General features: G+C 39.6%; 1 protein-coding gene across 1 annotated transcript in view; it reads right to left on the bottom strand.

The window, feature by feature from the left end:
- Positions 1 to 22484, bottom strand: part of FCHSD2 (FCH and double SH3 domains 2) — a 251021-nt gene that overhangs the window by 36793 nt on the left and 191744 nt on the right. The window contains exons 11-12 of the mRNA XM_036258718.1: positions 20546 to 20662; positions 5499 to 5603 (exon numbers count right to left, since the gene is read on the bottom strand). Coding sequence (XP_036114611.1) covers positions 5499 to 5603; positions 20546 to 20662 — 222 coding nt within the window. The remainder of the gene's footprint in view (positions 1 to 5498; positions 5604 to 20545; positions 20663 to 22484) is intronic.

The raw sequence follows: 22484 nt of genomic DNA, 5'->3' as shown, positions 1-22484 counted from the left end.
AAAATACAAGAGAGAACACACCCTTCAAAAACTTCTGAGACTTGTCCTGTTCTACAAGGCTCTGAAACTGCCTTCACCCAGAGTTTGAAGAAACAAACAACAAGAAAAGCTCTTCTACATAAGCCAATGTTTCTTAAACCAGGAAAGGACCTGCCAATAGTACTTGGCCAGCACACTAGGGTAGTGGTTTAGCCCTGACCCTGAATTCAAAGAGGAAAAGGGCTATTTATTGTACACCCTGCCCTTTTCCCTACACTAGCTGTAGAGCATTTGCCAGGAAAAAAGGCGAGTTGTGGTTACTAGGGCTTCTTTAGACCAGGCAGATGGCAAGCTGTTTCTGGTTCAGATCACTTCCATGGGGTTGTGCCAGAAACATGCTCATATTTTCTATGCTACCTCTGCACCCCCCTTCACCCCCACTACTGAAACATGTCCTCAAACCCTCTAGCGTCCTGAGGGGGTATCTGAAAATCACTGTTTTAGATTAACTCTCAACCAACACAAGAATTCCTTGTATAGAGTCCCAAACAGATGTTTGCCCAGAATCATAAAGCTACGCTATGTTCAGGGGAGCTTATTTTGTCATTGGGAAAATCTGACCATTAGAAAGTATTTCTCAATACCAAGCTCAGACCTGCCTCCTTCCTACCTTCTTGTTTTGGTTCAAGTTCTGTCTTTTGAGGCTGCATGGCATAAATCTGTGCTATCCCTTTTTTTCTGACTAATCAAATACTAATGGTCTGTTAATATCCATCTTAAATTCTACTTCTTCCGTATTACCTGCCCTAACAACTCCTCCCACAGTGACCTCTGTTTTTTCTGGGTTTCTTAAGTGTTAAGTATGCTTCTGTGGACTACTCCTTGGCACTTATGCTTTACTGTCTTAGTTATCTTTGGCATTCTTTTTTATAAATTTTCACTTGAGGATATTTTTACATTTATCTTCAGACAGAGTGGGAGGGAGGGAGGGAGAGGAAGAGAGAGAAACACATCAATTGGTTGCCACCTGCATGACCCCAATCGGGCCAGGGACGAACTGCAGTGGAGTTACGTGCCCTTGGCCACAATCAAACCCGGGACTCCTTGGTCCACAGGCTGACACTCTAACCACTGAGCAAAACTGGCCAGGGCAATCTTTGGCATTTTTTTTTTTTAATTTTTTATCTTTATTGTTGAATGTATTATAGATGTTCCTCATTTTTTCCCCACTGACCTCCTTCTCCTCACTCTTGCCACCTTCCCGGTCTTTTCCCACACTATTGTCTGTGTCCATTGGTTATGCATATAAGTTCTTTGGTTTATTTCTTCCCACCCCCCAACCCCCTTCCCTTTGAGGTTTGTCAGTCTAGCAACCAATTTGTACTTCCTTTTTTTTTTTAAATCCTCACCCGAGGACATTTTTCCATTTTTTGTTCAGACAAAGTGAGAGGGAGAGAGAGGAAGAAAGAGAAAGAAATGTCGACATGAAAGGCACACATCGAGTGGCTGCCACCCGCATGACCAACCAGGGCTGGGGACAAACTGCAACCGAGGTACGCGCCCTTAGCGGGAACCAAAACCGGGTCTCTCTGGACCGCAGGCCGACGCTCTAACCACTGAGCCAAACTGGTGAGGGCCAATTTGTACTTCTTAATCCCTTCACCTTTTCACCCATTCCCCCAACCCCCCCTCCCATCTGGCAACCAACAAAATGTTCTCTGTATCTACAAGAATGTTTCTGTTCTGCCCATTCATTGTGTTTGTTTATTTTATCTTTTTCTTCAAAAAGACCCTTCATCTGGCCTCCGCCAGTACATCTGTCCAGGAGAAAGCCCCCTCTCCAGCCCTCGCACCAATGCCAAAGAACTCAGTTCTTCCCTGTATGTCTCTGGCACCCCTCAAGCAGCCTCCCCTTCAAGCTTACAGGGAGCGAGTCCAATAAGTCCGTGAGGGGCCCTTTAAGAGGAACTGCCTGGGGCTCCAGCCACCTCAGCCTTCCTGGGCCTCAGTTCCCACTGGTTTTTCCAGCCAGAAGTTATGGGGACTTCTCTTCCTGGCACTGGAACCCTGAACAGGGTTCAATCTTTAACATTCTTTATGCCTTCCTAACAAGAACACATTGTGCTCAAGGGCTGGACAGCCTCACTCTTTTTTAAATGTCTACTTCCACATCCCTTCCATGGTGCACTGGGTAGATAACTATCCTCAAGTGTGCACAGGTCCTCCATGAACTGGTCCTAACCATAATTATTTTTTTACTACCTACTATATTTCCTTATAAAAGTCCTCCACTCTAATTAAATCTAACTGCCAAACTATATCCTATATCTTCCTCCTTTTCTTTAAAAAAAACAAATGTTTCACATTGATTTTTTTTTAGAGAGAGAGAAGGGAAAGAAAAATAGAAACATCAATGTGAGAGAGAAACATTGATCAGCTGCCTCCTGCATGCTCCAATGGGGACCGAGCCCACAACCTGGGCATGTGCCCTGACAGGGAATAGAACCAGGACCCCTCAGTCCATGGGATGATGCTCAATCCACTGAGCCATACCGGCTGGGGCTATCTTCCACCTTTTCAAAAAATTTTTTTCTTTCCATCTTAACCACTCCTCCTTGAGGTCAGAGAATATTAGCCTAGGATACATAAACTTGTGGACACTATACATTAAAATGCTCCTTTATTTTTGGTGGGAGAGAGGGTTTCACAATTTCATACAAGGCTCAAAGGGTCCCACGACAACCCCACTCCCTCAATTAAAATCCACTGTTGTAACTTTTTCTTTTAAACCTCACCTGAGGATATGTTTATTGATGTTAGAGAGGGAGGAAGGGAGAGAGAAAGAGAAGGAGAAATATCAATGTGAGAGAGAAACATTGGTTGCCTCCCGTATGTGCCCTGATGAAGGATTGAACCTGTAAGCTTTCAGTGTACAGGATGATGCTCCAACCAATTGAACCATACTGACCATGGCTGTTGTCACTTTTTTGTCTTGTCTGCTTTACTAAGTCTTCTTTCTTCTTAAAAGATCAGCTTATACCCTTAGATCCAAGATTCCAGAGACCCCTCCATATAGGGGAGGCTTTTCTAGGCTCTGAACTTACAGATACAAATTTCTATACCGTTAATTTGACTCGTTTATTATGTACCTTGTGAAACTTTAAAATTAGTATCTTCATTGTGACTTGATTCTTTTTTCATTTAATGTTTCATGATTGTAAACTCTTCTTAGTGGGTTTAGTGTCTTTTTCTTGTGTATACACCTTGTACAGAGCAGTTACTCAAAAATAATACTCTTGATGAACTTCCGGTCAAGATGGCGGGTAGGTAAACATGGTATCGCATCCTCCTACAACCACATCAAAGTTACAACTAAACTACAGAACAACCATCATTCAAAACCGCCTGAAATCAAGCTCAATGGAAGTCCTACAACTACGAAATTAAAGCAGCAGTTGCATGGAGACTGGTAGGAGGGGCGGAGGGGCGCGGGCTGGTCCCACACCCATATGTGGCAGATAAAAATCAGGAGGATACCTTGGCTGGGAAGGTCCTCCCTGAGGACTGAGGGGTCCCTGTCCCATACCAGACGCCCCACTCAGGGTTCCAGTGCCAGGAAGAGAAGTCCCCATAACTTCTGGCTGGAAAAACCAGTGGGAACTGAGGCCCAGGGAGGCTGAGGTGGCTGGAGCCCCAGGCAGTTCCTCTTAAAGGGCCCGCTCACAGACTTACCGGTCTCTCTCCCTCTAAGCTTGGAGGGGAGGCAGCTTGAGGGGTGCCACAGACATACAGGGAAGAACTGAGCTGTTTGGCATTGGAGCAAGGGCTGGACAGGGGGGGCTATCTCCTGGACAGACGTGGCCTTTGTTCCTTTGGTGAGCCCTTCCCTGGGGCAGCAGACTGATGCCACATCTGGGACTCCAGCAACCTGGCTCACACTGTTTGCCCCGCCCTGGTGATTCCCTGAGGCCCCGCCCCATCCAACTTTCAGGCCCACCCAAGCTGGTGCCAGTTGGTTAACTATAGGATTGGCTTGTCTTGGATCCTGCTCCAGGTTTTCCTAAATTCTTTCAAACAAGCAGCATCTGGTCTCAGCTAGCCCCATACCTCTGGTTAAGTAATACATAGAAACAAACACAGAGAGGCAGCCAAAATGAGGAGACAAACAGGTCCCAAATGAAAGAATAGAACAAAACCCCAGGAAAAGAACTAAGCGAAATGGAGATAAGCAACCTAACAGATGCTGAGTTCAAAATACTACTTATAAGGATACACAATGAACTTAGTGAGAACCTCAGCGAACTTAGTGAGGGCCTCAAGAGCATAAAAAAGGACCAGTCAGAAATGAAGGATGCACAGTCAGAAATGAAGGAGGCATTAACTGAAATAAAGAATAATTTACACAGATTCAATAGTAGAGTAGGTAAAGCCAAGAAACAAACCGTCGATTTGGGATATAAGGAAGCAAAAAACACCCAATCAGAACAGCAAAAAGAAAAAAGAATCCAAAAAAACGAGGATAGTGTAAGGAGCCTCTGGGACAACTTCAAGAGTGCCAACATTCTCCTCTTGGGGGTACCAGAAGGGGGAGAGAGAGAACAAGAAATCGAAAACCTATTTGAAACAATAATGGCAGAAAACTTCCCTAACTTGGTGAAGGAAACAGACATACAAGTCCAGGAAGCACAGAGAGTCCCAAACAAGATGAACCCCAAGAGGCCCACACCAAGACACATCATCATCAAAATGCAAAAGGTTCAAGACAAAGAGAGAATCTTAAGCAGCAAGAGAAAAGCAGTTAGTAACCTACAAGGGAGTTCCCATTAGACTGTCAGCTGATTTCTCAAAAGAAACTTTGCAGGCCAGAAATATTCAGAGTGATGAAAAGCAAGAACCTACAACCAAGATTACTCTATCCTGCAAAGCTGTCATTTAGAATTGATGGCCATATAAAGAGTTTCCCATACAAGGAAAAACTAAAGGAGTTCATCACCACCAAACCATTATTATATGAAATGTTAAAGGGTCTTCTTAAAGAAAAAGATACAATATACGAACAAACAAAATGAACAGGCAAAACAGAAACATTCTCATAGATATAGAGAACATTTTGTTGGTTGCCAGATGGGAGGAAGCTGGGGGAATGGGTGAAAAAGGTGAAGGGATTAAGAAGTACAAATTGGTTGTTAGACTGACAAACCTCAAAGGGAAGGGGGATTGGGGGGTGGGAAGAAATAAACCAAACAACTTATATGCATATATGCATAACCAATGGACACAGACAACAGTGTGGGGAAAGGCATGAGGCAGGAGTGGGGAGGAGGAGTTAGTGGGGGAAAAATGAGGAATACTTGTAATACATTCAACACTAAAGATGAAAAAATAATAATAATACTCTTGATAGAGATGAAGCTGGTGAATCATCTTCAAAATAATCCGTGTCTAAAAACTGAATTCTAATGATACAGCTGAGACACTGATGGAGCTGGGCAAAATGCCAAAATTAGTTACCACCTCACCTCTGCTTTACGAATATTTTCTCTAGCTTCATCTATTTTCTGTTCCAGCTCTGCTCGGCTTTGTTCTGATACTGCGGCTCCATGACATTCCAGATCATCTAAAACCTATTAAAGAAAACAGAAAAAGAATGACTGATTTTTCTTGGGTTATTAGGGTATTTAGATAATTTAGAAGACTTCAGTAATGAGTGGCAAACTCATTATTTAATATTTTATTTTTATTTATTAATTTTTTAAAAATTGAAATAAGCCCTGGCTGGTTTGGCTCAGCAGTTAGAGCGTCGGCCTGCGGTCCCGAGAGACTCAGGTTTGGTTCCCGCTAAGGGCACATACCTCGGTTGCAGTTTATCCCCGGCCCTGGTTGGTCGTGCGGGTGGCAGCCACTCGATGTGTCCCTTTCACATCGATGTTTCTCTCTCTCTCTCTTCCTCTCTCTCCCTCCCACTCTATCTGAACAAAAAATGGAAAAATATCCTCAGGTGAGGATAAAAAAAAAAAAATTGAAATAATTATAGACCGAAAAGAAGCTGCAAAAATAGAACAGAGAGTCCTTCTCTCAGCTTCCCCAAATGGCAAAAACTTGCATAAGTAACCATATGATACAAAAACCAAGAGAGTCACACTGGCACAGTCCATAAATCTCATTTAGATGGAACATTTTCATATGCATAACTTTAACTTTTAAAAACCACTTGAATATAAAGTATTGTTGCAAGACAACAAATAAAAAATGGCAAAAATTCTGTTGTACCTGCACACTCCACCATGTATCCGACTCTCCAAGATAACCACTGTCCCATCAATTTAGGTATTTTTAAATCATTTATGTTTTTCCTACATACTTGCATAGTTTAAAAATAATTATATGAGATCTATCATCCTCAATGTGTCTAAGAAACCTTTGTTTTTAAAAACAGACTGACTTCCTTCTCCAATAAATCCATAGATCCGATAGTTTAACTGTACTATGCTTTATTTACTCTTAACCTATTGCTATTTGAGTTTGCAAATTTCTCAATATTATAAATAGTACTGTACAAACCACCTAGTGGATGACTTCTTGCATACATATGGGAATATAAACATAAAAGTGGGAATTGTACATTTTAATATTAACAGACTACCAAATTGCCTCCAAAAGGTTGTACCTACTCTTCTACTAGAAATATGTGATAGCATGTTTCTCTGTATCTCGCCAACATTGGATATTGTCAATATTTAAAATTTTTGCCAATATGATATATAAATAAAGATCTCATTGTTTCAATTTTCATTTCTCTGTAATAGGGCATCATATCATAGGTTGCTGGCCATCTGTTATTTCTTTTATAAATGGGCAGTTCATATTCTCTGTGCACTTTTCTATTTTTGTCATTTTGTTATTTAAATATACTGCTGTCTAGATATCAGTCCCTTTTCTGTTACAAATATTTCCTCCTATTTCACTCCCTTTCTCTTAATTTTATTTAAAAAATATATGTTTTTATTGATTTTAGAGTGAAAGGGAGCGGAAGATAGAAACATTAATGAGAGAGAAATATCCATTGGCCACCTCCCGAATGCCCTGTATTGGAGATTGAGACCACATCCCAGGCATGTGCCCTAACCAGGAATTGAACTGCTGACATATCGGTGCTTGGACTGATGTGTGACCACTGAACCACACTGGCTAGGCCCCTTCCTCTTAACATTTTAAAGTTCTTTTGTTTTACAAAAATTTTTAGTTTTTATGTTGATGAGATTATCAATCTTTTCCTTTATAGATCCTGGGCTTTGTGTCTTCCTTAAGAAGCCATCTGTGCCCGACTGGTGTGGGTCAGTGAATTGAGTGACCACCTATAGACTGAGAGGTCTTGGTTCAATTCCCAGCCAGGGCACATGCCTGGGTTGTGGGCTCGATCCCCTGTACGGGGCGTGCAGGAGGCAATCAATCAATGTTTCTCTTACACAGATATTGCTATCTCTCTCTAAAAAATCAATAAAAACATATTTAAAAAACAAGCCATTTGTAATATACCAAAAATAGTCTATATTTTCCCAGTGTTCAATAATCTTCTATTTAGCACCCAGGTCTTTAATTCTTCTGAAATTTATTTTGTATTTGGTGGGTGGAAAGCATTTACATTTACCCCAAATACACAGACAATTGCTCTAATATTGTTTACTAAATCAACTCTTTCCTCAAAGCTTTGAAATATCATTAACATGTTTTTTATTATAAAAAATTTCTAATATACTCAAAAGAGACTAGTATGATGAACTCCCATATGCTGATAACCAAGATTTGATAGTTAATATTTTTCCACATTTGTTTTATCTATTACTTTTCCTTTACTAAAGCATTTTATTTATTTATTGGCTAATCCTCATCAGAGGATATTTTTCAATGGATTTTTTTTAGATAGAGTGGAAGGGAGGGAGGGAGAGAGAGAGAGAGAAACATCAATGTGAGAGAGACACATCGATTAGTTACTTCCCCTATAAACCCTGACTGGGGCCAGGGATCAAATATGCAACCCAGGAATGTGCCTCTAACTAGTAATCAAACCTGAGACCCTTCTGTCTGTAGGCCAATGCTCTAACTGCTGAGCCAAACAGGCCAGGGCTCTTTACTAGGGTATTTTAAATAAAATCCCAGACAGCATGTCATTTCACTCCTACACGCTTTTTTATAAAAGTATCTGAAAATATGAACTTTAAGAAAAAAATACAACCACAATATCATTTCAGAACAATATTTCCTTGGTAGCCTTAATATGCTGTTCTTTAACATCCCCTGCCTGACTCAAAGTGACAAGTTATGGTTGATTTGTTTGAACTGGTATCTAAAGGTCCACACACAGAAAGATAATTTTCTTTGATGTATTTGTTAACTCTTGTATGATACCACTTTTAACTACTTTATGGTCATTATTATGTCAGTATGTGCTAAGTAAGGCACAGAAGTCTTGTTAATGTTGTTCTTGGCTATTTTGTACATTTAAAACATCCAGACACATTTCTGAACCTTTATTTTCAAGTTCCTCTAAAAATATCTTTTATTTGCAAATATTTTCTCCCATTTGGTTGGTTGCCTTTTTGTTTTGTTGGCAGTTTCTTTTGCCCTGCAGAAGTTTTTTAGTTTGATCAAGTCCCAGTCATTTGTTTTTGCCTTTACTTCCCTTGCCTTTGGGGTTAAATTTATAAAATCTTCTCTAAGATTAAGGTCCAAAAGTTTAGTATCTATGTTTTCTTTTATGTTATTTATTGTTTTAAGTCTTATATTTAGGTCTTTGATCCATTTTGAGTTAATTTTTGTATACAGGGAAAAACAATAGTCTAGTTTCATTCTTTTGCATGTGGCTTTCCAATCTCCCTTTGACAAGGGGTTAATATCCAAAATATATAAAGAACTCATACAACTCAACACCAAAGAAGCAAACAGTTCAATTAAAATATGGGCAGAGGACTCTAAACATATACATCTCCCAAGAAGACATACAAAGGCCAACAGATATATGTAAAGATGCTCAACTTCACTAGTTATTAGGGAAATGCAAATCAAAACTTTGATGAGATACCACACACCTGTTAGAATGACTATTATCAACCTGACAAGTAATAACAAACGTTGGAGAGATTGTGGAGAAAAAGGAACCCCCATTCACTGTTGGTGGGAATGTAAACTGGTACAGCCACTATGGAAAACAGTATGAAGGCTCCTCAAAACATGAAGAATAGAGTTACCAAATGACCCAGCAACTCCTCTTCTGGGTATCTACCCTCAAATTTGAAAACATTTATTTGCAAAGATCTATTCATTGCCACATTATTCACGGCAGCCAAGACATGGAAATAGCTGGTGTCCTTTGTTAGATGATGTAGTACATTTATACAATGGAATACTACTCAGCCATAAGAAAAAATGAAATACTGTCAACTTGTGACATCATGGATAGATCTTGAGAATATCATGCTAAGAGAAATAGGTCAGAAAGAGTTAAGAACCATATGATTTTACTCATATGTGGTATATAAAACTGAAAGCAACAAATAAAAACAAACACTAACAGCCAACAGGATGGTAATTACAAGAGGGAAGGGAGGTGGGAGCAAGGTTAAGTATATGGTGAACAATGATTTGTCTTTGGATGACGACACACACACAATGTGATACAGATGATGTATCACAGAATTGTATACTTGAAGCCTATGTAATCTTGTGAACCAATGTTACCCCAATACATTTAATTAAAAAATTCTTTATAAATTTTGGGTATTAACACTTTATCGGATGTATCAAATAACTTCTCCCATTTGGTAGACTTTTTGTTTTGTTAATGGTTGCCTTTGCTGTGTAAAAACTTTTTACTTTAATGTAGTCCCCATTTATTTTTTCTTAGATTTTTCTTGCCTAAGAAGAAATAACAGAAATTGCTAAGCATTTACTGCCTATGTTTTTTTCTAGGAGTTTTATAGTTTTGAGTCTTACATTTAAGTCTTTAATCAATTTTGAGTTTCTTCTTGTATATGGTATAACATAATCTAGTTTCTTTTTTTTTTTTTGCATGTATCTGTCCAATTTTTCCAACACCATTTATTGAATAAACTGTCTTTACTCCATTGTATGTTCTTGCCTCCCTTTTCAAATACTAATTGTCTATATAGGTGTGGATTTATTTCTGGGCTCTCTGTTCTGTTCCATTGATCTCTATGTCTGTTTTATGCCACTACCATGCTGTTTTGATTACTATGGCCTTGTAGTATAGTTTGATATCAGTGAGCATGATACTTTCAACTTGTTTTTCTTTCTCAAGAGTTCTGTAGCTATTGAAGGTCTTTTGTGGTTCCATATAAATTTTAAGATTATTTGTTCTATTTCTGTGAAAAATGCCATTGGTATTTTGATAGGGATTGCACTGAATATATAGATTGCTTTGGGTAGTATGAACATTTTAACAATGTTAATTCTTGTTATCCATGAGTACAGCATGTGCTTCTATTTATTTGTATCTTCTTCATTTCCATTCGTCAATGTCTTATAATTTTCCAAGTTCCAGTCTTCTGCCTTTTTTCTTAAAAGATTTTTTAAAAATTGATTTTTAGAGAGAGGAGGGAGGAGAAAAACAGAAACATCAATGTGAGAGGGAAACATTGATCAGCTGCTTCCTTTATTGATTTATTTTTAGAGAGAGAGGAAGTATGAGGAAGAGAGAGTAACATCAATAAGAGAGAACACCAATTGGTTGCTTCCTGAATGCCCCCCACTGGGGATCAGGCTCAAAACCTGGGCATGTGTCCTGACTGGGAATTGAACCAGCAACCTCTTGGTGCATGGGTCAACGCTCAACCACTGAATCACACAGGCTAGACAGTCTTACTAATTTTGTTGAAGACTTTAGGGTTTTCTCTATATGGTATGTCATTTGAAAATAATGACAGTTTTATTTTTTCCTTTCCAATTTGTATGTCTTTTTTATTTTTTGGTCTGATTGCTATAGCAAAAACTTCCAATAGTATGTTGAATAAGAGTGGTGAAAGTGTACATCTCTTGTCTTGTTCCTGATCTTAAGGAAGATACTTAGTTTTTCTCTGTTGAGTATGATGTTAGCTGTGGATCTGTCATATATATGGCCTTTATTATGTGGAGGTATGTTCACTCTATTCCCATTTTGCTGAGAGTTTTTTAACAATCATAAATGAATGCTTAACTGTGTCAAATGTTTTTTCTATATCTATTGATATAATCATATTATTTTTATACTTCATTATGTGCTGCATCACACTGACTGATTTGTGGATATTGAACCAACCTTGCATCCCACTTGATCATGGTATATGATCTTTTTAATCTCCTGATAAATTTAGCTTGCTAGTATTTTGTTGACGATTTTTACATCTATATCCATCAGGGATACTGGCTATAATTTTACTTTTTTATAATGTCTTTATCTAGTTTTGGAATCAGAATAATGGTTGCCTTGTAAAATGAGCTTGGGAACCTTCTCTCCTCCTGAATTTTTTGCAATAGTTTAAGAAGAACAGGTGTTAATTTTTCTCTGAATGTTTGGCAAAATTCTTCTGTGAAGCCATCCTGCCCAGGACTTTTATTTGTTAAGAGTTTTTTTTGTTTTTTTTTTAATGATTCAATTTCATTGGTAATAACAGGTCAGCTCAGATTTTCTGTTTCTTCTTGATTCAATCTTGGAAGATTGCATGTTTCTAAGAATTTATCAATTTCTTTCAGATTATCCAATTTTTGGCATATTATTTTTTGTAGTATTTTCTTATAACCCTTTGTATTTCTGTGGTGTCGGCTGTTACTTCTTTTATTTCTGATTTTATTTATTTGGGTCATCTCTCTCTTTCTTGATGAATCTAGTTAAAGGTTTATCAATTTTGTTTACCTTAAAAAAAGCACACCTCTTGGTTTCAATGAACTTTTTTTTTTTTTTTAAATCCTCATTCAAGGACATTTTTTCATTTTTTGTTCAGACAGAGCGGGAGGGAGAGAGAGGAAGAGAGAGAGAGAAAAAAAAACATCGATGTGAAAGGTACACATCGAGTGGCTGCCACCCATGTGACCCAACCAGGGCCAGGGACCAACCGCAACCAAGGTACGTGCCCTTAGCAGGAACCGAACCTGGGTCTCTCTAGACCGCAGGCTGACACTCTAACCGCTGAGCCAAACCAGCCAGGGCTCAATGAACTTTTATGTTTTCTTAGACTTTATTTCATTTATATCTGTTTGGATTTTCATCATTTCCTTCTTCCGACTCACTTTGGGCTTTGTTTGTTGTTCTTTTTCTAGTTCCTTTAGGTATAAGGTTAGATTGTTTGACATTTTTGTTTCCTTAGGCCCGTATTGCTATGAATTTCCCTTGTGGAGTTGCTTTTGCTGGGTCCCATAGATTTTGAAATATTGTTTACATTTTCATTTATCTCAATGTATCTTTTGGTTTCTTCATTGATCTCGTTAACTCATCCATTGTTTAGTAACATGTTACTTAACCTCATATATTTGTGCATTTTTCAATTTTCTCTTGTAATTGGTTTCTAGTTTCATATCATTTTGGACGGTGAAGATATTTGATATGATTTCAATCTTAAATGTATTGAGAATTGTTTTGTGGCCTAATATAGAGTCTATCCTGGAAAATGTTCTATGTGTACTTGAAAAGAATACACATTCTACTGCTCTGGGGTGAAATGCTCTAAAAATATCAATTAAATTAATCTGGTCTAATGTGTCATTTAAGACTGCTGTTTCCATGCTGATCTTTTGTCTGGAAGATTTATTCATTGATGTCAGTGGGTATTACAGTCCCCTAGAACGATGGTGTTACCACTGATCTCTCCCGTTGTCCAACAACATTTGCTTTATATATTTAGATTCTCTTATGTTGGGTGCATAAATGTTACAAGGGTTATACACTCTTGTTGGATTGATCCCTTTATTACTATGTAATGTCCTCCTTTGTCTCTTAACTAGAGCCTTTGTTTCAAAGTCTATTTTGTCTGATATAAGTATTGCTACCCCAGCTTATTTTTTCATCTCCATTTACATGAAATATATTGTCCATTTTTTACTTTGTCTGTGCGTGTCTTTTGATCTGAAGTGGGCCTCCTGTAGATAGTATATTTATGGGTCTTGTTTTCTTGTCCATTCAGCTACCATATATCTTTTGATTTGAGCATTTAATTCATTTATATTTAAAGTGATTATTGATATGTAATTACTGCCATTTTATTATTCATATTTATGTTGCTCCCCCTGCCCCCACTCTTCTTCTCCTTAAAGAAGTCCCTTTAGCCCTGGCCGGTTTGGCTCAGCGGTTAGAGCGTCGGCTTGCGGTCCTGAGAGACCCGGGTTCGGTTCCCGCTAAGGGCGCGTACCTCGGTTGCAGTTTGTCCCCGGCCCTGGTCGGTTGTGAGGGTGGCAGCCACTCGATGTGTCCCTTTCACATCGATGTTTCTCTCTCTCTCTCTGTTCCTCTCTCTCCCCACCTCCCACTCTACCTGAACAAAAGATGGAAAAATGTCCTCGGGTGAGGATAAAAAAAAAAAGAAGTCCCTTTAATATTTATTGTAATACTGGTTTAGTGGTGATGAACTCTTTTAGTTTTTTCTTGTCTTGGAAGCTCTTTATCTGTTCTTTAAGTAATAGCCTTGCTGGGTAGAACAGTCTTGGTTGTAGGTCCTTGCTTTTAATTATTTTAAATATTTTGTGCCAATCACTTCTGGCCTGCAAAATTTCTTTTGAGAAATCAGCTGACAGTCTTATGGGAGTTTCCTTGTAGGTAACTCACTGCTTTTCTCTTGCTATTTTAAGAGTCTCTCTTTGTTTTTAACCACTGCCATTTTAATTATGATGTGTCTGGGTATGGGCCTCTGAGTTCCTCTTGTTTGGGACTCTCTGTGCTTTTTGGACTTGTATATTTTTTTCCTTCATCAGGTTAAGAAAATTTTCAGTCATTATTTCTTTAAATAGGATTTTAATCCCTTTCTTTCTTCTTCTGGGACACCTATGATGCAAATGTTATGCTTGATGTTGTTGCAGAGGCCCCTTGAACTGTCCTCATTTCTTTGGATTCTTTTTTTTAATTACTCACCCGAGGATATTTTTCTATTTATCATTAGATAGTGTGGGAGGGAGGGAGGGAGGAAGGGAGAGAGGGAGAGAGAGAGACAGAGACAGAGAGACAGAGAGAAACATCGATGTGACAGAGCCACATCGACTGGTTGCCTCCATGTCACACAACCCAACCAGGGCCGGAGATGAACTGCAACCAAGGTACGTGCCCTTGGCCAGAATTGAACCTGCAACTCATTGGTCTGTGGGCTGCCACTCTAACCATTGAGCAAAACAGGCCAGGGCTGGGTTCTTTTTTCTTTTTTGCTGTTCTGATTGGGTGTTTTCTGCTAGCATGTCTTCCAAATCACTGATTTGATCCTCTGCTTCAAGTAATCTGCTGTTGATTCCTTCTGGTGTGTTCTTCATTTCAGTTATTGTATTCTTCATTTCTGGCTAGTTCTTTGTTAGGGTTTCTCTGTCCTTTTTTTTTTTTTATCCTCACCTGAGGACATTTTTCCATTTTTTGTTCAGGTAGAGTGGGAGGGGGAGAGAGGAAGAGAGAGAGAAACATCGATGTGAAAGGGACACATCGAGTGGCTGCCACCCGCACGACCAACCAGGGCCGGGGACAAACTGCAACCGAGGTACATGCCCTTAGCGGGAACCGAACCCAGGCCTCTCGGGACCGCAGGCCGACGCTCTAACCGCTGAGCCAAACCGGCCAGGGCTCTCTGTCCTTTTTTATGCTTACTATCTCTTTGTTGACGTTCTTACTGAGTTCATCTGTTCTTCCTTTAAGTTCCTTGAGCATTCTTTTTTTTTTTTAATCCTCACTCGAGGACATTTTCCCATTTTTTGTTCAGATAGAGGGGAGAGAGAGAGAGAGAGAGAGAGAGAGAAACACTGATGTGAAAGGGACACATCGAGTGGCTGCCACCTGCATGACCCAACCAGGGCCAGGAACAAACTGCAACCAAGGCACATGCCCTCAGTGGTCTCTCTGGACCACAGGCCTACGTTCTACTGCTGAGCCAAATTGGTCAGGGCTCCTTGAGCATTCTTATAATCAGTGTTTTGAACTCTGTATCTGGTAGATTGCTAGCCTCCATTTCATTTAGTTCTTTTCCTGGAGATTTCTCCTGTTCTTTAATTTGGCACATGTTTGTCTCTTCATCTTGGCTGCCTCTCTGTGTAGTTTCTATGTATTAGGTAGATCTGCTATGTCTACCTAATAGGTAGCCTTATGTAGTAGGTGTTCTGTAGCCCTAATGGCACAGTCTCCTTGATCAACAGAGCTGGGTGCTCCAGGAGTATCTATTGTGTAGGTTATTTGTGCTCTCCTGCTGTAGTTGAGCTTTGATTTCTGTTGGTATGTCATTGGGTAGCATTGACTCTCAGGCTGTGAGGGAACTAATCCCATGAAGCAGGAGTCATCCTAGTGGGACCTAGTGCACCCCGAAATCCACCCTTGGGTGTGCCACTTGTGGAGCTGATTAGGTGGTGTTCTTTTCTGGTCTGAAGCAGGTCACTGGGTGTGTTTGTTCTGGGGCCTCTTGGGATGGACTCTAGTGCAACTGAATGTTAGATGCTACCTTTATTGGGCTTGGGACTACCTTTTAGGAGATACAAAGTGATCTGTGGTTTGTAGCTGTCTGTGCTGGGCCTAGATTCATGTGGCAAGGGTCATGCTACAAAATGGAGTTGGCTGCCATGATACGAGCCTAGGAAAGGTCAATAAAATGCCCAAGGCACAGCTGTCCGTAAGGGTCAGCCTCCGAAAAAGCCTTGGGTGGTACATGAGTTAGGTGAGATAGGGAGTCACAAGGGTGGGGTGAGTACTATTCAACAGGTTAATACAGATTCAGATTTGGTGCCTGCTAGGCCCGAGGCCACTCAGCAAAAGTGTCAAGGTACACAGATACCCACCATCAACAACCTGGGACCTGTAGATCTTTGAAGTGGGGCAAGGTCTCAGGCTGTTGCCAGGGTAGAGCTAGTGGAGTTTACCTGGCTAGTGCAGATTCAGATTTGGCTGTGTTGGGGGAGGGCTCAACAGAGGAACAATGGTGGTCATCCCTTCAGCCTTCGCCCTGAAGCCACACAACAGTTTATCCCTGTATAACTCTGGTATCTCCCAAGCTTGATAGAATTCCTCAAGAATTTTTAAAGAAGGATTGTGATGTGAGCTCAGGTTGATTGGTGCTGACAAGGCATTGAGCTGTGCGCAACTTGGGTAGGGTAGGGTATCAGGAAATAGTCAAGGTAAAGCCAGTGGTGTTCACCAGGCTAATGTAGATTCAGATTAGGCCACGTAGGGGGAGGGCTCAAGACAGAAAATATGGCACCCACAAGCAACACAGAAGAACAGCTTAATGCAGGGACAATGGTGGCCATCCCTCCAGCCCTTCCCCAAAGCCACATAACTTAGTTGCTCCCTGTATGTCTCTCTGCAGGAGCTCAAGGTAAGCGCCTGTGCATGAGAGTTTAGTACTTGCACTTTAAGAGAACACCTGGGTTTACAGCAGCCTTCCATCTCACCTGGACAGACACAATCTCTGCTGATGTTCACAGCCAGATGTTATGTGGGCTTCTCTTCCCCGCACTGGTACTCTGGGCTGGGGATCCTGGTGTGGGGTTGAGATCCCTCGCTTCTAAAAGGGGAATCTCTGTAGCTGAGATATCCCTCTGGATTTTCAACCACTACAGATGGGTGTGGGGCCAGCCCATTTTCATCTCTGTCTCTCCTACCAGTCTCAACATGGCTTCTTCTTTATAATCTTTAGTTATAGGACTTCTGTTCAGCTAGTCTTCAAATGGTTACCCTGGTTGACTGTTCTATAACTTAGTTGTAATTTTGATGTGGTCATGGGAGAAGATGAGTGCAGTGTTCACCTACTCCGCCATCTTGACCAGAAACCCCTAGCTTGATCTTTTTGAAGTTTGTTTTAAAGATATGTTAAGTTAGTTTTAAAGTAGGCTTATTCTAGGCCAATCTGGCTTTACTACCAATGTCTGAACCTTCTGTAGTCTCCTGAATTCCCTAAGTGATCCATGAATACTCTCAACTTTGGCTGGTCAGAGCTTGAATGTATGTGTCCCAGCCCGTTGTGAGCTCTGGGAATTGTTCTGTTTACATCTTCATTGTTTTTCTTTACCCAGTCTTGTGGAATTTCACCCTATGTATGTGTGGTTTAGTATTCAGCAAAAGACTAAAGGAAAATCTATGCAGATTTTAAAAATTCTCTGCATCTCCCTGCAGTCTGGTACTCTACCTTGAAAATTCATGTTGCTTTAGCCTCTTTGAACTCTGATCTCTATCATTTCAATTCAGCAAGTCTGTGGTACTCTGCTTCGGTTCTCCCTTCCTGTACTGCAATATAGAAAGTGCCTCTATGTAGAAAGTTTGGAAAGCCATAGGGCTAATTTCATGTCTCTTTCTCTCAGGTTTCACAATCCTGTTATTGCCTATTATCCAATGTCTGAAAACATTTGTTTATATATTTAGGCCGATTTTATAGTTGTTTATGCAAGAGGGTAAGTGTGAATTTAGTTACTTCATCATGGCCAAAAGTAGAACTAAATTTTATTGCTAAAAAAACCCCCCAAACCTTCATTTTATTGCTTAAAATATATCTTACTAGATTAAAGCCTAATATAGTTCATACCATAAAGAATTCAAAATTGCCCTGGCCGGTTTTGCTTAGTGGTTGGAGTGTTGGCCTGCAGTCCAGAGAGACCCGGGTTCGGTTCCCGCTAAGGGCATGTACCTCGATTGCAGTTTGTCCCCGGCCCTGGTTGGATTGTGTGGGTGGCAGCCACTCAATGTGTCCTTTTGATGTTTCTCTCTCTCTCTCCTTCCCACTCTATCTGAACAAAAACATGGAAAAATGTCCTCAAGTGAGAATAAAAAAAAAACCTCAAAATTTATTGAAATCTGCCTCTCTCTCCCTCCCAACAGAAAGACACAACATGCCTTGACAACAGAGAGAGGAAGCAGATTTATTTTTACTGTTTGAATATTTGCTTTCAAATATAGTCAATCATCTAGTGGAAAAAAATATGTTTATGTGTTTTATATTTCTAAGTATAAAGCTGCAGTAATTAATATCATCACTATTTATTGGATGTATGCATGTCTTTCTAGTTCACAAATTCTTTTAATGAGATAAACTGTATTAGAGGATCTGTCCCCAAGAACCTTTTATCTGTCCTTAAATCTGATTTACATGATAATATTCTGGATTTCAAGCCAGAGTCTCATGCTAGGCTTGGAGGATTTGAGTGAAGAGGAGAGTTATGTTTTGCATGCAAAAAGGATATGAACTGTTATGGCCAGAAGGCAGACGGTGGCAGGTTATGTTTCTTAAAAAATAGCTATTACAATATTTCCCATTCTATGTGTTCTTCTAGAACCTTGCTATTTCTCTCTCCACCAAGAAGTGGAGCTTATATCCTCTCTCTCCTTGAACCTAGATAGGCCTTTTTGACTGCCTCAATTAATAAAAATATGACACAACTAATATTACATTATTTCTTTTTTCTTTTCATTTATTGATTCGAGAGAGAGAGAGGAACTGAGAGGGAGAGGGAGAGAGAGATAGAAACATCAATGAGAGAGAACATCGACTGGCCGCCTCCTGCATACTCCCCACTGGGGATTCGGTCCTATAACCTGGGCATGTGTCATGACTGAGAATTGCACCGGCAACCTCTTGGTGCATGGGTCGACGTTCAAACACTGAGCCACAATGGCCAGACATATTATATTATTTCTGAGTCTAGGTCAGAAAAGATGATATAGCTTATATTTGGCTCACTCTTGGGACTCCAACCTTTGAGGCCCTGTGCTACCACATAAGAAGTATAGCTAAGCCGAAGTGGCCATGTTGGAGAGATCATATGGGGAGACCACAGAAAGAGATGCACAAGGAGCTCTAGCTGCTCTAGTCGCTGCTGTTTAAGTCTGCCTCATCCAAATGCCAAAAATTCAGTGGGGAAGTTTATGGAGATGACTCCAGCACCAGCCTCTCTGACTGCAGTGATAGACCCCCAAGTAAGAACTGTCAAGCTGAGCCCATCCAATCCACAGAGTAGTAAGGGACAACATAAAAAACGTTTTTTTCTGGCATTAAGTTTGAGGTGTTTTATTATGCAGCATTAGATAAGTGGAACACTGAATTTGAGATGCCCCTGAGACAGTAAAAAGTAGATGTCAAAACAGGCAAGAGGATATATGGATACACAGAAGAAAGGCCTAATGTAGAAGATATTAAATTATCATTTGTTGTTTAAGTGAAACCATGGAAAAGATCAAGACTGACTATAATGGGAATAAAGAATAAAAAAAAAGAGAGCCTAGTACAGAAAGCTAAGGAATTTGAATATTTAAATGTGAGATAGAGAAAAAACCTCTAAGAAAATCTGGGAATGGCCAGAGCGGCACAAGGAAGTCAGGGCAATGTTATGCCATAAATGACAAGAAAAGAGAATGTTTCAAGATGAAGGGTGTTGTTAATTTTGACAAAGCTGTCAATAGGTTAAGTAAGACAGAAATCAAAGTGTCCTTTTTGGCTTTAGCAACACAGACATCATCGGTGATTTTTTCAAGTGTAGGCTCTGTGAAGCAGTGTGGGGGAAGGGAAAGAAAGAAAAGCCCAGATGTAATGGGCTTTGTGGGAATTTAAGAAATATAGATACCGCCCTGGACGGTTTTGCTCAGTGGTTAGAGCGTCGGCCTGTGGTCCAGAGAGACCCAGGTTTGGTTCCCGCTAAGGGCGTGTACCTCAGTTGCATTTTGTCCCCGGCCCCGGTTGGGTTGTGAGGGTGGCAACCTCTCGATGTGTCCCTTTCATGTCGATGTTTCTCTCTCTCTCTCCCACTCTATCTGAACAAAAAACAAAAAAATGTCCTCAGGTGAGGATAAAGAAAAAAATATAGATACCAAATATGGACAGTTTTTTTAAGAAGCTGGATGTAAAGGTAAAGAAAGATAAAAATAAAGCTATAAATAAATGAAAATTGAGAAAAAGTTACTATACCTGACATAATTTCTTTACATTTTTAGTTTAGTCTTGATGATACATTTTCATGAAATCCATAATTGTGTCTTCAAAAAATTTGTATTAGAGAATGAAAAACCAGATTCAACATATTTGTTTCTTCCACTGCCTGAGAGACTATAATACACTATCACTAGCCTTTCTTAGGCAATTCTATGTTGCTGCTAGAGGGCTTAAGGAGTTTCCAGGCAAAGTAGATAGCTGAGAGCATACTGCTGAGCACTGAGAAGTTATAGAAGAAATATATATAGGATATTCTTCACATTAATAAAATTTAACCCTTTAAATTGGTTAGAAAAAACATGCGGAAGGAGCGGGGTCGACGGGGGAAAAAAGGGGGACATCTGTAATACTTTCAACAATAAAAATAAATAAATAAATTGGTTAGACATTTGGCTTAAGCTAAATGTAGCCTAAAACTCTATCCCACTTACCCGTTGTTGGTGAACAATGTTTTTATGCTCCCGCGCCACACGTGTGGCCCATTTCCGAGCCTCCTTGTTTAGACTGTGCTCCTCTGTGGTCCCAGTTTCTGATTCTAATTGTCGGCTCTACAACACAAGAGAGAACAGAGAGAAAAGTAGTGTTATTCTTACTGAAATCACAACCATTTTGTAGGTGGATCAGAAGGCCTTCACTTAATCAGCACTCAAAACACGAGACATGCTCCACTACTATGGGACATTAATAGAGACTAAGAGCACAGTATGAAACCATAAATGACCATGGTTTTTGTTTTACATTGCTGTACATTAAAGCTTCATCTCTAACGCTGTGGACTGATTCATTTGGGGTGTGAAGAAAGCTAGCTAAGCAAAGAAAAAAAAAGTTTTCATGCCAGCCTACTATGGCACTAATATAATTGCATAGATAAAAATGGAAACAACTCAATAGTTTCAATGGTATTAAAGAAAGGTTCATTACATGCCCTGGCCAGTTTGGCTCAGCGGTTAGAGCGTCGGCCTGCGGTCCGGAGAGACCCGGGTTCGGTTCCCACTAAGGGCACGTACTTCGGTTGCAGTTTGTCCCGGCCCTGGTTGGTCGTGCGGGTGGCAGCCACTCGATATGTCCCTTTACGTCGATGTTTCTCTCTCTCTCTCCCTTCCTCTCTCTCCCTCCCACTCTATCTGTACAAAAAATGGAAAAATATCCTCGGGTGAGGATAAAAAAAAAAAGAAAGGTTCATTACATAGAGTGAAAAGAAACAATGACAGCAACACAAACTCTCTGCCCTAGGAGGATATTGGGTTTAATTTAGTTTTAGGTCCATAACCAATTTACCACCAAACCTTAAACTAACTTTTACCCTTCGCTGGGCTTTAATGTCCTGTGAAAGATGTGGCGGTAGAACGAACGATGACTAACGGTTTCTTCTAGCCCTAAAATGCTATGATTATGTTTCACAAAAAGCAAACTGCAAAATCTAAATAAACAATAGTAATAGTTCACCTCTACTGTTCAAGGCACTATGGAAAGTGTTTTCCCCACAGAGCGGGGAAAAATAAGTTTATAGTAGTAAGTATGCAAAACAGAGTTTAATCTGTAAACCTACTTTTGTTCCACCCTGTACATTTATAACAACCTTATGAGATGGGTTATAAACCGAAGCTCAGAGAGAATAAGTACAATTTTCAGTGTCTACCAGATATTCAATATTACAACTCTGATTACACAAATCTGATTCCAGACTCAGAACTCTGAACCATGAAACTATTTTAACATTCTCTAAAGTCTTAGTAACTCATGAAAAAAAATCTTTATTAAAATGATAGGAAAGAAAAAATTTCTTAACTATGAATTATCCAAAGAGAATTTTAATAGAAAAAGAAGCAACATTTTAGAGTGGGAAGACCTTAGAAAACTGGCTTTTGCAAAGTAATAAAATTTAAAACTGGTAGGGTAAGTAGAATTTGATAAATTCAATTAAAAATTTAATATTTTTGTTGGAATTGCAGGCAAGGTTGAAAAACTTTTACTTTAGGCAGACATTTCAGCTAGTTTCTGTATAATCTAAAGCTAGATTATATGATAAATGAATTGAAACAGCAAAAGAATCAAAATCAAAATCTAATCAACTTTACAATTATATTTAATATTTCGAATCATTCCTTAGGCTACTAGGAATCTGGAAACCAACTTTATTATTATATTTTACTTTGTAAAAGAAGCTAGGAATTTAAATACCTATCTGTTCTCAGAAGTCAGCGTTTAAAATGTTAAACCCCAGACGCTGATGTAAATGCAATCTACTAATGTACACAGGTATGTCCTACATTCACTTGGCAGGAAGTGTGAGTTATCGAGCACTGATGGTAGTAAGGTGTATTCTGAAGAGACCATGTATAGGTTTTTAAGTCAGTTAGACCGAGTTTT

The sequence above is a fragment of the Molossus molossus genome, unplaced genomic scaffold (assembly GCF_014108415.1).
Source record: "Molossus molossus isolate mMolMol1 unplaced genomic scaffold, mMolMol1.p scaffold_m16_p_13, whole genome shotgun sequence".
Classification (NCBI taxonomy): domain Eukaryota; kingdom Metazoa; phylum Chordata; class Mammalia; order Chiroptera; family Molossidae; genus Molossus; species Molossus molossus.
Note: the sequence above shows the minus strand (reverse complement) of the source record. Positions and strands in the feature narration are given on the sequence as shown.